At 40.8% G+C, this 17,418-nt stretch overlaps 1 protein-coding gene across 7 annotated transcripts in view; it reads right to left on the bottom strand.

Annotated features, from left to right (window-relative positions):
* SHANK2 (SH3 and multiple ankyrin repeat domains 2) overlaps nucleotides 1–17,418 on the bottom strand; it is a 367,712-nt gene that overhangs the window by 216,031 nt on the left and 134,263 nt on the right. For all 7 annotated transcript variants that reach the window (XM_081934542.1, XM_081934546.1, XM_081934547.1 and 4 more), the window contains one exon: nucleotides 14,542–14,711. In XM_081934542.1, coding sequence (XP_081790668.1) covers nucleotides 14,542–14,711 — 170 coding nt within the window. The remainder of the gene's footprint in view (nucleotides 1–14,541; nucleotides 14,712–17,418) is intronic.

The raw sequence follows: 17,418 nt of genomic DNA, 5'->3' as shown, positions 1-17,418 counted from the left end.
GGGAGTAGTGAGCTTCCTCCCATATTTGGGCATACCAGGGGTTGTAACACAAATACATGTATGTATGTATGTATGTATGTATGTATGCATACATACATACATACATACATACATACATACATATATGCTGGTTTTGTTGGGAGGAAGGTCACTACTCCCTCTTTCTGTTCTTCGGCTTATCACAGAAGACCATGCAGGCAGAAAACCATATTTTTATTTTTAATGTTGCCTTTTTATATTTGTGTTATATTTGTACTGATAAATAAATAAAGGGAGAGTAGTATAGATCTATTTCGAGCTAATTAGTTCTAATCCCAGTAAGGGTATGGCTAGCTGATGAGAGCTAATTAGCTCGAAATAGATCTACTAGTCTCCCTTTATTTATTTATCAGTACAAATATAACACACACACACACACACACACACACACACACACACACACACACACACACACATATATATATATATATATATATATATATATATATATATATATATGCTGGTTTTGTTGTATTCGGGTCTTTTCCCGTGTAAGATTGAGATTGTCTTTGCAACGTTTCAGCGAGATCGCACTCGCCATCTTCAGGCTGTGGTCTTTGGCTTAAAGTGTGACCGTAAAATTGATTTCATGTCCTGTAGCTTTAAGGTCCCGGAAAAGGGAGGAAGTGTTTTCTTTTTTTCTTACTGCATTCTTGTGTTCTGCGATGCATGCATTTATTCTCCTGTTTGTCTGTCCTATATATGTTGCCGGGCAGATTTTGCATGGTATTTCGTAGACTCCTTGGTTTTCTAGCTGGATTTTGTCTTTGGGGTTTCTTAAGATGTTGGTTATTTTTTGGTCAGTGGTGAAGGCTGTTTTGATATTGTGCTTGTGGAGAATTTTGCTGATTTTATCTGTGGTGCCTTTGATATAAGGGAGGAGAGCGATGCCATTGTCCTGTTCTGTGTCTTGGTTTTTTGGGGGAGTCTCCTTTTGGATTAGGTTGGTGATCAATTTTGAAGGAGCCAGGTTAATCTCCAAAACAGAACACCTCAACAAGAGAATAATTATGGAAGCCATCAAAATAGAGAAACACCCCCACAACATGAATAAACGTGATGATACCTCCCGCCTACCAAACATCTGGAAACCAGCCCTAGCCAACAAACGAACACCACCCACCATCCAGGCCGTTACAATTCAAAAGAACAACGAACACACAGCCAGCACCAATCAGCACCAATCTACCAATCATGATACAACCACACAACCAATCATTCCACCTACTGAAACAAAGCCAGCACTCCATCCCCTCCCACCAAGATATACAGAAAGACGGCAGCTCCGGTCACACTTTAAGCCAAAGACCACAGCCTGAAGATGGCGAGTGCGATCTCGCTGAAACATTGCAAAGACAATCTCAATCTTACATGGGAAAAGACCCGAATACAACAAAACCAGCATACCTATACCCGTGAAAATCTACGAAAACATACATACATACATACATACATACATACATACCCACACACACACACACAAACACACACACACACACATAATATATACATATATATATAAACATATATATTACACATATAGATACAACTTACCCTCCAAAATTTTCACTTTATCATTAATTTGTTCACATCTTCAGACATTTGTTTTAGAGCTTTTTTTCTTAACATCCCCTTTCATCTCCACTTTCACGTTTACCTCTTTCATCCATTTTTAAAAAAACTTTCAATATAGTATGCAGTGATTTAGTCAATTTAGTATAGTTATTCAGCTAATTTAGTGCACAATTTCTTAAACTTTTTAAATCCTGATGGTATAATTCTTCTCTTTGCAGATTGTTCTAGGAATCCTCTCTTCCCCTCCTGTTTTTGATGCTTTTCTGATAGTTGCCATTCTAATATTGTTATCCAAAGTGAGTATCTCAGTTGCAAGGGAAAAAATAAAAGGCAAAAAAATTATTTTTTTTCTATTATGTCTTCCAGTGCCGTTAATATTTTTATTTCAAATTGCAATCTCTAGTTACATTCAGCATCAGTCTGATTCATATTACCTTAATCTTTTGTTTTGTTTAATGTATCAATTGTCTGACTCTTTAATAGTAAAAAAAAATGTTCCCATGAAAGTCCAGTTCATTTGTGCATTTTAATTCCAACTTTCTCAACAGCATTTTCATCACAAAATTACTTTTCAAAATAATTATTCCTTTCATCTGTTTTAAACTTTCTTGTTGAATTTTTTCTCAAAAGCTTTGAAGTCTTTAAAAGTCTTTTTTTCCATTTTAGTCCAAAAATAATGTTGACCCATTATATGAAATTCTCTTATCCTGCCAGTCAGAAAATCTCCATTTAGCTATAAATTAATTACATTTGAAAAAGGTTAAGAAACTGAGCCTTGTGCAAATCTTTTGTCCATATCGATGTCAACTTTCCCAGCTAAATCAGACAGGAAACATGACTAGATGAACTAGATGTTTTTGTAATTTATTTACAAAATTAATAATTAATAGTGTTTTTAAGTCTGAAGTCTCATATTACCATCACCACCATGTTTAACCATCTAATCCATTAGGATGGGTTCTTCTGAAGTTTTTTCTCCAACCATTAAGTCCTTGGGACTTCTCCCTTTCTTGGTTAATTGTTCCTAGGCAATACATCATTCCCTCATTTCCCAATGCCATCCTCATCTTTCAATACATTAGACTGCATTATAGATGTGAAGTTGATTGAAAATCTTCAACTCCCAGCAGCTCAATTCATGAGTCAATCACAAAAACCTCATTTCCTGCAGCTGTCTGGAGTGCACATAGGCAATCTCACAATCTCTTCTTTATCTGAAAAGATAATGGTGGCCAGAATTCACCATATGACTGCTGAAGTCCACTACAATGCTGGTCCACTCCTTCAGGGATGTCTAGTCCACCATATATTCTTATCTGGAAGACCTACTTTTCCAAAGTCCAATTTTTTACTGCCATAGATTGTCACCATTTTTTAAATAAAAAATGCCAATTCTGACCTTGGTAGATATAGAAACATCATGGCATTTGAATATCTTTCTCAGGAAGTTCGTTGTCATGCCACAAAATGCCAGTCTTTAGTATCTTTCTTGATTGTTAATTTATTAATTGATGGTTGAAGATAATAATTATCCATCACTTCAATATATTTATTGTCAATTTTAAAGCTGGTTGTGAACTTTACCTTTAATAATCAAGCTTCAACTGTCTGTTTTTTCATCCCTTGAACTGTTCAACTGTTGATTTGAAGGTGTAAAATCTGGGCAAGCAAATTATGAGAGAGGAAACTGAAGAATATTTTGTAGAAGCCATTTAAGAAGCAGTCCAGTAGCTTACTATGAATCACATTTATCTCACAAAAGATATTTAAAGTTGTAGATTAAGTTTAGCAATAGCACTTCATAGTGCTTTACAGCTCTCTAAGCTGTAAAGCTCTATAGCACTATGAAGTGGTATATAAACCTAAGTGCTATGTCTAAGCAGTTTACAGAGTCAGCATATTCTCCCCAACAATCTGGGTCCTCATTTTACCAACCTTGGAAAGATGGAATCAACCCTGAGCCAGTGAGAATCAAACTTCTGACAGTCGTCAGAATTAGTCTGCAATACTGCATTCTTACCACTGTGCTACCATGCCACATAAATTGGTTTATATTGATAATATTGTTAATTTAACATAGCAATGTAGTAGGAACAAAGCAATAAATGTTAAATTGTAGCAATATCTGAGTTAGGCATTGTCTAAGATTCCACCTTGATCACTGGCATTGCTTTGGTGGGAAAAACACTCCCACCATATATCAAATTTATTTTTATCAGCTGTGGATTTTTTTGTGTCATGGGTGTTAGACAGAAATGATGTCACTGGGCATGACTAATGGCTCAAAGTAAAGAGATATATTTAACTAGATTACCTAATAGTTTGTTAATTCAGTAATTTATATGTATTTTTAAATCTTTACCTGAACTTGACCCAATTTCAGCTTTCTTGGAACAATGCCTACCCTCCAAATCATTTCATGCATGATTTAGGCTTGTCTACCCTTGTATTTCCAGATATGTTAAATGACAAATGCACAAATTACAATCCAGCATAATAAATGGTGATTAATTAGTGTGGCCCTGCTCTGACCTGGCCCCATTCATTTCCAATATGGTATCATGTAATACAATTGACAATAAAATACATTGGGAGATGGAAAACTGTGAAACAAGAAACTAGGAAACTACCTCATTGGTATAGTGTAGGAACACAAGAGGAGAAAGTGCTACATATACCAAATATCAATACCACAGTATACTCACCTCCATTATCAATTCCTTATTCATGTTCTATAACTTTTTTTAAAAAAAGGAATGTTAATAAATGTTTCTATTTTGTAGTTTGTTGCAAGTGCTGATTTTAGAATATTGGTATGGATGGAACAGAATATAATTGGATGTTTTGATCAGGAGTTCGTGGCCTCCATGAAAACCATCTGACTCTTCCAGGTAATTTCTGGCCTGACACATCCAAGCAAGTAGGCTACATGCTGGACCCTGTCTTTTGCCTAGGAAACCTGTGTTCTGTCTTGGACATGGAAGGTGTGACATCTAGCGCTTTGTTCAAGTCAGATCAGTTCCTGGCTCAGACAATACTAACTACCGCCAACCAGTGACGTGCAGTGAGGTTTATGGCTGGTGAGGCACTGATGTCATCATATGATCATCATGAAGGGAGGACTGTGACAACTTTGATCTTTGCAAACATGCAAGCAAAATACCCCAGGATCACAGTGGCAGGGACAGCAACTCCTTCCGCTGTGCTGCAGAGAAGAGCCATGCTGTGCAGGAGGCTCCTCAGCGCTAGCCTCAGATCAGCGTGAGCCACGATCCCCTTCATGTTGGCTCAGGAAGGAGGGAAATGGGACCACGTGTGCAGGAGGCTCCTCAGCGCTAGCCTCAGATCAGCGTGAGCCGTGGTCCCCTTCATGTTGGCTCAGGAAGGAGGGGAATGGGACCGTGGTTCGCGCTGATCTGAGGCTAGTGCTGAGGAGCCTCCTGCATACCTCATCTCAGCACTCGCCTTTTCCCTTTTCTTTTCATGAGAGCGGTGAGGCTTTGCCTCCCCTGCCTCCCCTGACTGCACGTCACTGCCGCCAACAGGTATTTAGTGGAGTTTTTGAGTGAACTGACAAATGGTTTCACTGAGTACTTGGTCAAGCTTTAGCAGCAGGAGATCTCTCTTTGATTGCCTTTGGAGCTCTCCCAGACAATATCTGAAGAGTAAGCTGACAGTGTATGGTTTTTTATATATATACATTGTTCTATTTTCATTTTGAATTTAATTATTTTGCTTACCACAGGCACTTTAATTGTTATAATGTATGCTGTTTCTTACAGCTGTTAACTGATTACAGTCCCTATGGATTAGGACACTATATGAATTTAATAAACACATTTTTACAATAAACTAAACAAATCTTACACAGTGCATTAGTTATTGGAGAATCTCCTAATCCTGACACTTTGCAAGTTTCCTGCTTAAAGGCTCACCAGCTATATATAAACTGCAAAAACAGATATAAACACATACACCGATACATGTATAAATGTATAAATATTTATACATCCGTATTTTTATGGCTCCTCTTTTATAAGTCATTGCTAATATCATTATGAAATATTATGGTTTCTTAGGTGGACACATAGTATATTACACATAATTTTAGTCACTATTTCCTACAAAAAGTGATTAAATTTCATTTAATTAGGACACACAGAAAAAAACTGTAGAAGTTTTAGGTGATTTTCAAAGGCATCAGTACCATCTGTTTAAATCAAACAACGGTGAAGTGATCTATTATCTGAATTAATTAACTTGGTTCCAAACTGCAAATTGCAATTTCCCATCATTCTGGATTGTGCTGAAGCTTGGACGGCCAAAGATATTCTCTCATGTCCTTGACAGGATTTCAACCTATCTAAGACAGGAAACAGAATGTATATATATGCTATAAACCAGGGGTGGCGAACAAGTTCGACAAAAAGAGCCAAAATTTTAAACTGTGAGAGTCAGAGAGCCACACCACACGCTCCCTTTCGGCGCTAAACCCGGAAGTACGGTCTTGCCCCGCCCCTGGCGACGCGACGACGCTTGCCTGCGCTCCACCAGCTTGGCTGGGAACGGAGACGTTTCCTCAGCGGAGCGGAGCGCCTGAAAGGGACGCAGGCTCAGCCTGCCAGGCTGCCACCACTCCACTGAAGACATTGCTGAGCAGAGAAACGTCTCCGTTCCCAGCCGAGCTGGTGGAGCGCAGGCAAGCGTCATCGCATTGCCAGGGGCGGGGCAAGACCGTACTTCCGGGTTTAGCGCCGAAAGGGAGCGCGCGATCCGGGTTTAGCGCCGAAAGGGACAAAATCCAAACTTGGCAAAGAGCCACAGTATACAAAATAATGATAAGAGGCAAAGAGCCGCATTCATTTTGGCCAGGAGCCGCATGCGGCTCGAGAGCCGCGTGTTCGCCACCCCTGCTATAAACACTTCGAAAATATGTTTGCATGGAATGAAAGAAGGCAATAGAAAACTAATTCTGCCTTGTTGCCAGGAAAACTACATGGAAATGTCAGTGAAGACATCCGAATTCAAATTTGACTTTAAGAAGACTATTTTTAACCTATTACTATACACAGCCAGGAATGTATAATGAAGCAGATTAAGATACATGGCCACACTACAGGGCAACTGCTGGCATGGGTAGAAGATACAATCTCTGATAAAATTGTAGAATTGTAGATAACAACTATATTCATGGATTGTATCACTGGATACAATCTCTATTTAAATTGTAGAATATGTAGAGTTGTATATTAATCAGTGAAAAAGACAGTCCTACAGGCAGTCTTTTTCAATCAGGGGAAAGGGACGTTATCCCACAAAAAGATCTAACAAAACTGCTTCTGTGAAAAGCACTCAAAAGATATGCTTTACAAAGGATGTTAATACAAGTAAAACACATACCTTCACAGTGTAAAATCAGCCCCGTCTTTTGGAAGGCTGTTTGAAAGGTTATCCCTGCCTATCTGCCTTCCATGGTGGTCTCAATGAAAATTCAGCCTTAGCATATGCAGATAAGCAAGGACAGAACACCAGCACAAACTTTTCAAAGAGAATACAAATATTGTATTTAATTTCCAGGATCATGCCACTTAGAAAGAAAATGCATGAATGGACACTCAGAGATCAAGAGATGTGAGCTCTGCTGACCAAATTATTTCTTCTGCAAGGAGAAATAAAGCAGACATAGCCCTCTGGCTAACAGAATTGGTCAACAAACAGATATTACAGCAACCTCTGACTAGAGATATGCTTCGAGATATCATCCACATACTCTGAAAAAAATTCTTCAAACTATTTTTGAAGAAGGAGGGCAGGGTAGGGCAGGCACAGCAGGAGGCAGTTCTTTCACTCCATTCGTTTAATGATCCACATGGTCTCTTAGCAACTGAACCTTAGAGGGCTGGGACAGTGGTCATTGAGTGAGGTGATCACACGGGTTCCTCACTTAACAATTGAAATGACTTCTGACTAAATTGGGCAGGCTCCATTACAGTCATAAGTCGATAACTATTTCTTTCTGAGAAGCAACAAGAAAGAACAAGTGGGCTCCTTGGAGGAATCAAAAGTACTTTGGGGATAAAATATAAGGAACATGAAAGGGTATATGAAGCTACAGCAGCAGAGAGATGGCAAAGGTTGGAAGATCGGAAAAAGGATCTTTAACTAAGATCCTTAACTTTAAACTTAAGATTTATCTGAATGATTTTATTAAGAGAATGCAGCATTTCCACAGGAACCTCCCACCTCTTTCTTTTCTCTGCAGTTTTTTTTACATAATGGCTGGAAAATCTCTTTAAGACTAATACACCATTTTTGGCACTTCCGGTTCCGGCGGCTACGACGACAGGCAAGCCTTTGCCTGCTCCCGCTCTCCCGGTGGGCTTCCCCTGCTTCTGGGGGGGCACAGGACGCCCCGGAGAGGCGTCCTGCCGAGGGAACGGCTTGCGGAGGGTCCTGGCGTCGGCGTCGGCTGGCGGGGGCTTCTCCGCTTCGTTCTAGGCACCGGGGAGCAGTATCGGAGGGCGCCCGTGTGCGCGCGTCTCGCCCCATGCCGATCGGAGAATATACTTCTGAATGAAGCAGCGGCGGTGTGGTGAGAGGCTTCCTTTCTCCATTCCCTTTCTTTTGAATTAATGGACTTTTCAGCCTTTTTTTAAATAAAGTCTCTTTCGGACTTTTGCTGGAGGTGCGGCTAGAGGGAGGGGGATTTCCCCCCCCCCTTGGACAAGCGGCTTGAAAAGATTTTGCTTTCGCCCCCAGGGGAAGGAGGGAGGGGGAGAGCCAACTAATGATGCCTCACCCCTATAAAAGTGACTTTCCTTGGACCTAGATCCAGAACTTATGGGTGAACTGAGAATTTTCTGAACTTTCAAAAGTTTGCTATGCCTCTGAGCCCAAAACTGGCAGGGCAAGATGGCACACTTCCGTTGTCTTTGTGAACTGTGAAATCTGACTCCACCTTTAAAATTCAGGCTTCCGGTCTTTGTCTCCGAGTCACCCAGAGGAATCTCTTGTGGATTGTGATTCCTTGAACCCTTTGGAGAAAAAAAACTTTCACCTATTGCTAGAGTGACTAAAGAAATTCCCATCTGTCTGGATTCTCTGTCTCCTGGACTCGTCTGCCTGCTCTTCTTCTCCAGCTGCCCAGTTTCTACAGTGACTGATTTCTTTGCTTTTCAAACCATGTCTCCAAAAAGACCACCTCCTGGAAAACCTGGTTTTGCTACTTCTGCTCCAACATCTGCAACATCTAGCCCAGCCACACAGTCAAAGATAACAGAATTGATGCAACCCAAGACTACAGAGATAGACTTTCAACAAATGCTCCAACAAATTTTACAGGGCCAAGAGGAAATTAAGAAACAGCTAAGGGAAATGAAAGATGAAATCAAAGAAAATCAAGCGCAAATCTATAAGAACTCACAGAGACTGGACCTTGTGGAGGGTGGGGTGGCGGAGGCGAGAGGGGGGGTTGAGGCCTTGCAGAGGGGGAACAAAGAACTTGATACCCAACAAATGAAAACAGATTTTGAGAGAATGTCCTTCTATCTTAGATTCCAAAATGTAATAGAAACAGATGGGGAAAATATAAGGGACATAATGACTAATATTTTAGCTGAATACATACACAAAGATAAACAACAGATGGAATGGGAGATAGATCTGGCTTATAGAGTGAACTCAGTATATGCCAGAACACACAATGTGCCCAGGGAGGTTCATATTAGATTCCTTAGGAAAAGCACAAGAGATGAAATTCTGGGCGTGCAAAGGGGGCAAACACTGACATACCATGATAGGGAGATAACCATTCTAAAACAGATTCCCAAAAAAATTAGGGAGAAAAGGAAAAATTATTCGCAATTGGCGAATAAATTATACCAGAAGGGGGTGTGGTTTAGATGGTTGATGCCTGAAGGTATGCTGATATTCTGGGAGGAGACAAGAATTAGAATTAACACATCCATAGAGGCACAGGCCTTTATGGAAAAAAACAAAGCGAACCTAGAAAAAACAGAAGATACCACAATGGTCACACAAGACACGGGAGGGGCCGGAGCTCTGCCAGCAGGGGGGGAAGGGGCAATACCAAGAAAGCTCAGATCACAAAAATGAATAAGAAAGCCACAATGTTATAAACAAACCGAAAGTAATAATGAAATTATATCTAGATTATATATTATAACAATATAAGCTGACTGAAAAAATTTTTTCTTTCTAGAATTAATATGCTGATCTTTTATGACTATGGACTAATGCTTGATATATGGATGTAACCTATGAGATTGGAGGGAGGGGGCGCCTGTCACACTTGCTACTGCCAAAATCTGTAACCATTCCATTTACCCTTTTCCCTATAAATGTGTTAAAAAAACCAATAAAACTTTTCTTCAAAAAAAAAAAAAAAAGACTAATACACCATTTTTCAGGGAATGGTAGTTGGAGTATGAATTTGCAGCCATCAGCTTTCTCCATTAGATCAAAAGTCCTTAGATCCAGAGCAAATTACATGTTGAGTACAACAGGCAGTGGCTATGAGTAGTGAAGCCAAAATCCTAGTTAGTTTTATCATCATACCCATGAGAAAAGAATGAAAGCATTGCATTCACTGTAATTGTTTCTCATGTCTTTTCCTTACTGCCAGGAATTATAGAAGAGAAAAAAGGGGTGTAGGAGCAACACTGTGCTGTGCTTTTCATCTCCCCCCCTATTTTTCCAAATATGGTGATTTATTAGAATGCAATTCTCATCATATATCAATAATGTTATGATAATTGTGGATTGACATACCAGTACATCATATAGTATATGGAGGATGACAGATGGAGAAGATTATATTAGCTGTTACTTTGGGAATCATTGATACTTTTCTAGTATTGTGATTACTAACTGAGAAAACATATTGCTCTTGCGGCAACAAATGGAAACCATGATGGCCTGAGCACAGTTTTGTGTTATGCTGGTTATAACAGAACATATTAGTTAATCCATCTGTTAGCAAGCAGCTTCAAGCAAATGTTTCATTATTAATATGGGTCCTGCCCCTCTATCTGTTACTATAATTATTAAAGTAAACTCTAATAACTATAGTAATAAATAGAGGGATAAGGTTCTCTTTCTTTCCATCCATCCATCCATCCATCCATCCATCCATCCATCCATCCATCCATCCATGTTATATGGCTCCCCATCTCACAAGAAATGACTGTGGGCAGCATACCATTATTCAAGTAAGTACATTAAGTGTTTACTCAACAATGCTATTCTTTGTGACACCTTGACCATATCTTCTCCTTTAGTTAAAAGAAAACTATGTCAATGGATAGGTTGATTCAGCACTAAGGACAGCTCTTGAATGTTCACATTTAATTAGCATATAGTTAATATAATTTTCATATAAATGGCCTATTTGTGGTTTCCATCAGCATAACCAAGATTCCTTAATGCAAATATTAACAATCATGAGAAGCTATATTACTTTGAAAAGTAAATAACATGGTATATATCACGTATCTCCTAATTCTATACCGTAAACATTTGGAAATATATAAAACTGCTAATATAACACTTATAGCCCAAACTGACAGTTGTGATAAGGGTCTGGAGGGAAAACATAGAAGAAAAATTAGGTGGTTCCAAGTATATTAAGCTTAAAGAAGCAAAGACTGAGGTGAGACATGATATCTACCTTCAAGCATTATTAAAAGCAGAAGACGGAACAAAATTATTCAGAAATTTTGAAATGACAGCATGAGAAACAATAGAATGAAATTACTAGGAAACAGATTTTGGTTGAACAGCAACAAAAAGAAGCCTCCTTTCAACAAGAACTGTACAACAATGGAACAGACTTCTCTAGGAGATGTTCGACTATCATTTGATGGAGGATAGCTGTCAGAAACTCTATAATAGTGGATTATTGTAGTGGGAAAAGGATTGGATCATAAGAGGTCCTCCTGTAACTCCTGTCCAAACTTTACATGATTTTACAGTTGGATTATTTAATTATTTATCTTTACTTGATAAAGCCTTGAAGTTGTCAACCAGGTCTTGATTAAATTAGTCCTTATTCCTGAAGCAATTTTTGAAGCAGTTTTTAATCTTTAATTGATTGAACTAATTTCCTACTTCGCTGTGTTTACCTCATGTTTTTCCTTTTGCTTTTACAGCAAATGCTGCAGATGCTATACTTTATTACATGCAAAGGGACGCGCTCGAAGACTGCAGCTAGTCCAGAACGCAGCCGTGCGGGCTATTATGGGGAGTACTAGGTACTCCCATGTAACACCGCTCCTGCGCGAGCTGCACTGGCTGCCTGTGGTCTTTCGAGTGCGTTTCAAGGTGTTAATTACCATCTTTAAAGCGCTCCATGGCTCAGGACCTAGGTACTTGCGGGATCGCATCCTACCACACACTTCCCTGAGACCGATTCGCTCTCACAGGGAAGGACTCCTCCGGGTGCCGTCCACTAAGCAATGCCAATGGGCGGCGCCTAGGAGTAGAGCCTTCTCTGTGATGGGCCCAACCCTCTGGAATGACCTCCCCCCCCAATATCAGAACCACCACCGACTTCCGCTCCTTTCGACAAAAACTGAAGACTCACCTGTTCCGTTTAGCCGGCCTGGCCCATTTATAGTTTTATTCTACCTCCTGGCAGATATTTTAATTGGGTATTTTTAGGGTATTTAAATATTGCTTTTAACTACTTTACTTCAGATATGTACAGTTTCTTATTGCCTCCTCTTTGTGTTTGTATTTTCTATTTATTGATGTGTTTTTATTTGACTGTACACCGCCCCGAGTCCCTTTGGGGAGAGGGGGCGGTATAAAAATCTAAATAAAAGTAAAGTAAAGTAAAGTAAAGGTCATGCAGGTTTGATCAATTTAGCCTTAGCTGCAATGTATTCGTGATCAAGCTGGAAATTTGATTTGAATTTACTTCTGGTATAGTTGGTTTAAAGCGTGGTCGGAGCTGCCGTATTTTTTATAAATCTTGGTGGGAGTGTGTGGAGTGCTGGCTTTGTTTCAGTAAGTGGATTGGTTGGATGTGTGGCTGTATCATGATTAGTAGATTGGTGCTGATTGGTGCTAGCTGCGGGTCCATTGTTGTTTTGTGTTGTAACAGCCTCGGTGGTGGGTGGGGCTTGTTTGTTGACTAGGAATGGTTTCCAGATGTCTGCTAGACAGGAGGTATTGTCATGTTTATTCATGTTGTGGGGGTGTTCCTCTATTTCGATAGCTTCCATAATTATTTTCTTGTTGAACTGTTCAGTTTTGGAGATTAACCTGGTTCCTTCAAAATTAATTTCATGTCCTTTAGCTTTAAGGTGCTGGAAAAGTGGGGATGTTTTTTCTTTTTTTCTTACTGCATTTTTGTGTTCTGCGATGCATGCATTTATTCTCCTGTTCGTTTGTCCTATGTATGTTGCAGGGCAGATTTTGCATGGTGTTTCGTGGACTCCTTGGTTTTCTAGCTGGATTTTGTCTTTGGGGTTTCTTAAGATGTTGGCTATTTTTTGGTCAGTGTTTGGTCAGTGTTGAAGGCTGTCTTGTGTTTGTGGAGAATTTTGCTGATTTTATCTGTGGTGCCTTTGATGTAAGGGAAGAGGGCGATGCCATTGTCCTATTCTGTGTCTCGCTTTTTGGGGGAGTTTTCCTTTGGATTAGGTTGGTAATTGTTTTTCTTTGGAATCCATTGGAGATTAATACGTTTGTGAGAAGGTGTAATTTGGTTTTCAGGTGGTCTTTGTCGGCTAAGCATTTGGTTCTGGAGATGAGGGTCTTGGCTACAGAGTTGATCTGTGCAGGGTGGTGATGGGATTGTGTGTTTAAGTAGCGGTTGGTGTTTTTTTTCCCCCGGTAGATGGTGTGTCCTAGGGAGCCATTGGGGTTTTTTGTAGATTAGGACGTCCAGAAAGGGAAGTTGGTTGTTTACTTCTATTTCCATAGTGAATTGTATTTTGGGGTGTAGGCTGTTGAGATGTGTGAGGAAATTGTCCAGTTTTTCTTTCCCGTGTGGCCAAATCATGAAAGTGTCATCAACATATCTAAGCAAGAGTTTGGGTTTGTGTTCAGATTTATCTAAGGTGTTAGTTTCAAAATGTTCTATGTATAAATTTGCGATGATGGGTGAGAGGAGAAATGTTGCCAAAACAATCTCAATCTTACACGGGAAGAGACCCTACACCTGTGAAAATCTACGAAAACACACATACACAAACACACACACACACACACACACATATATATCCTAGATCAGCGATGGCAAACCTTTTTTGGCTCGTGTGCCACAAGTGGGGGGAGCGCAGGGGGGTCGTGTGCAGGCGTGCTGCACCCATAATGCAATGCACGACCCCCCAATGCGCATGCGCACACAACAGGTGCGACCCCCATTTTTTGCATGCTTTTTTCGCCCTCCCCAGGCTCCAGAGGCTTTATAGGAGCCTGGGGAGGGCAAAAAGAGCCTCCCACGCCCCCCCCGGAGGCCCTCCAGAGGCTTCAGGGACCGTCCGGAGGCTTCCCTAAAGCCTTCGGAATGCTTAAAATGACCCTCCGAGCAAACCGGAAGTGACTTCCGGTTTGCTCGGAGGATCGTTTTGAGCGCTCCGAAGGCTTCAGGGAGGCTTCCCTGACGCATTTGGAGCGCTTAAAACGACCCTCCGAGCAAACTGGAAGTCACTTCCGGTTTGCTCGGAGGGTCGTTTTAAGAGTTCCGAAGGCTTCAGGGACCGTCCGGAGGCTTCCTTGACGCATTTGGAGCACTTAAAACGACCCTCTGAGCAAACCAGAAGTCACTTAATAACAATAAGCTAAAAATCCAGATGTATGAAATAGTTTTATGTGGGGATTGGACTTTTATGTTCAGTGGCCTGCTTCAAAAATGTATACATGATTATCCACAAATTTTTGAAAAGAAAAGAAACTGACCTTTTACTCTGTCGCCTTTGTGCAAATGAATTTCCCCTTCTCCTTGAGGTTGATATGGCTTCACAACAATAAATAGTCTTCCAGGTACAGCACTATACAGTTTGCGTTTTTGACCCTGATAATCTAAAGCAGATATAATGTCCTTGTTGGCACTGGGATTATAATTGGCACTGAAAGACAGCAGAATAGAATGGTTTTATTTCATCTTTTAGCACTCTTTATAGCATAGTTTATCTTTTAAACAAACAATTTGCTCCCAATTAACAGCATAAAATCATGCAGCATTATCTGCTACCAGTGTAGCAGCTTAGACATTTTTTTAAACCAAAACTTTAGATAAGATTTTTAAGGAGAAAAATCAGTTAATTGCAGTATTATTATTTTTTTGCACTAAAAGCATCATGAATTTCTGACACATTGGCTTTCTTTTGTGACATTTACTGTACTTAAAGCAGCTACATTGATCTGCTTTCCTCTTCTTCAGATGGAAGGGAAGTGTGTTCCTTAAAAATTGCTACCCCCCTGCAACCAACCTTTTAACCACATTTCAGGAATTAGGTAGTATTGCTGCCTGAATAAAAAAAATAACGCAGCAGGGTGCATGGAGCTTTCAGGTTTTTTGGGTGTCAAAGCAAGAAAGGATTTCTCTTGTTGCTGTTTCCCAGCCCACCTTCTGCCTGGATAAAGCAATAGGCAACGTCCTCTCCTGCTACAGGCAGCATGTGCCAAGACTCCACCAAGGTCCTTCTTTCTTCCTTTTAATTCAATACTTGCATTGGGAGAGAAAGTTACCTGTTGGTAACTCTAGTGCCGTGATGGCAAACCTTTGGCAAGCTTGCCACAGGTGGCACGTGGAGCCATGTCTGCTGGCATGCGAGCCATCAGCTTCAGCATGCATCGGCCAGCTGATTTTCGGGCTTCTGGAGGCCCTCCGGGGGCCTGGGTAAGGCTGTTTTTACCCTCCCCAGGCTTCAGGAAAGCCTCTGGAGCCTGGGGAGGGTGGAAAATGGTCCCAACAGGCCTACTGGAAGTTCAGAAATGATCTGTTTCTGGCTTCCGGGGGAAGGCCGTTTTTACCCTCCCAAGGCTTCAGGAAAGCCTCCGGAGCCTGGGGAGGGTGAAAACAGCCTCCTCTGGCCCCCCGGAAGCCAGAAACGGATCATTTCTGAAACTCCAGTAAGCCTGTTATGCTCATTTTTTGCCCTTCCCAGGCTCCAGAGGCTTTTCTGGAACCTGGGGAGGGTAAAAACAGCCACCCCTGCTCCCCCCCGGAGGAAATACCAAGCTCAGCTTGGAAGCGAGTAGTGCAACATGCGCGGGGGGGGGGTTATGCACGCATGGGGGGTGCTTTGCATTATGGGTTGCCAGCACATGCACATGCTATCACGAGCCCACACGCTTGTATTTTTGGCACCCAACAATAAAAAGGTTAGCCATCACTGCTTTAGTGTCTTCTCTGTTCTTCTTCATTTCCTTCCCTCAATTTACCTATTCTTGTTAAAAGAACTACATCCCCTTTTACAACAAAGCCGCATATATCATTTTGCAATTTTTGATTAGCTTAACAGAATAACAGAGTTGTTGGAGGTCTTCTAATCCAACCCACTGCTAAGGCTTGATAGAAGCCATTTGATTTGTTGTCAATATTCCACCAAATGGGCATAGCATAAATAACACACACACACACCCAAAAACCCACAAGCTGGTCAATGAAAAATCCAGTCTCTCTCTGGCAGCCATTGAAACAGTTCACAGAGATCCAGAATCTCCCAATCAGACAAAAGGATGTTATCCAATTGTAGACCAATTGGATCCCTGCAGTCCACTCACTTTGAAGGCCCTTCCTTAATGCATGCTACAGTGTTCCTTTTTCTCATTTTCATGTTGGGACATTTTAATATGTTACATACCAGGCTGACACAGAGATGTGATCTCCCACTTCTACTAACTATAATGCTTTCAAGAAAAACAGAAAAACTGCAGATGAGAAATAATTCTTTCCCCTTTCATTTCTGAAATTATAATGCAAATTGGGACCCACAAAAATAGCCTGCGGTTTTTAATGTAAAGGTAAAGGTTTCCCTCGTACATATGTGCTGGTTGTTCCTGACTCTAGGGGGCAGTGCTCATCTCCGTTTCAAAGCCGAAGAGTCAGTGCTGTCCAAAGACATCTCCATGATCAAGTGGACCGCATGACTAAATATTGCTGGCACACGGAACGCTGTTACCTTCCCACCAAAGTGGTCTTTATTTTTCTACTTGCATTTTTTCATGCTTTCGAACTGCTAGGTTGGCAGAAGCTGGGACAAGGAATGGGAGCTCACTCCGTTACACGGCACTAGGGATTCAAACCGCTGAAGTGTCAACCTTTCTGATCCAGAAGCTCAGCATCTTAGCCACTTAAGCCACTTAACCCTTAAATACACATCACCCAAACAAGACCTACATCCCTAATAACAGAGAATTTGGAGGGTGCATGCTACTTACAAGCAGTCTAACCTGTGCAACTTTATTCACTTTGAAATTGAGCTAAGTTCCTTCTGTCTCCTGAGTCTCCACATAAAGCAGTAATATTAGTGAGAGGAACAGATACAAAATCCATAGAAGGGCTAAACCCAAACTTTCTGTATCAGACTATCAAAGGTTCCAGGGGAGCTAGTCTGGAAAACTAATTACAAATTCATTCTTGTTTCTCTTTTACATTAAAAAAGAACCATTAGCTAGCTCCATGGCAACTTCCCAGAATCTTGCAAGCTATTGGTAATATCCATATCCTATGTCCCATTAGAATTCCGACTAAGGCAGCAGGAAGAAGGGTTTATTTGTATTATTTTGGGGAATGACAAATACTTGTGTGGAAAAAGAAGGCATAGAGGA

The sequence above is a fragment of the Natrix helvetica genome (assembly GCF_964273705.1).
Source record: "Natrix helvetica genome assembly, chromosome: 1".
NCBI classification, from domain to species: domain Eukaryota; kingdom Metazoa; phylum Chordata; class Lepidosauria; order Squamata; family Natricidae; genus Natrix; species Natrix helvetica.
This window is presented reverse-complemented; position numbering and strand designations above follow the sequence as displayed.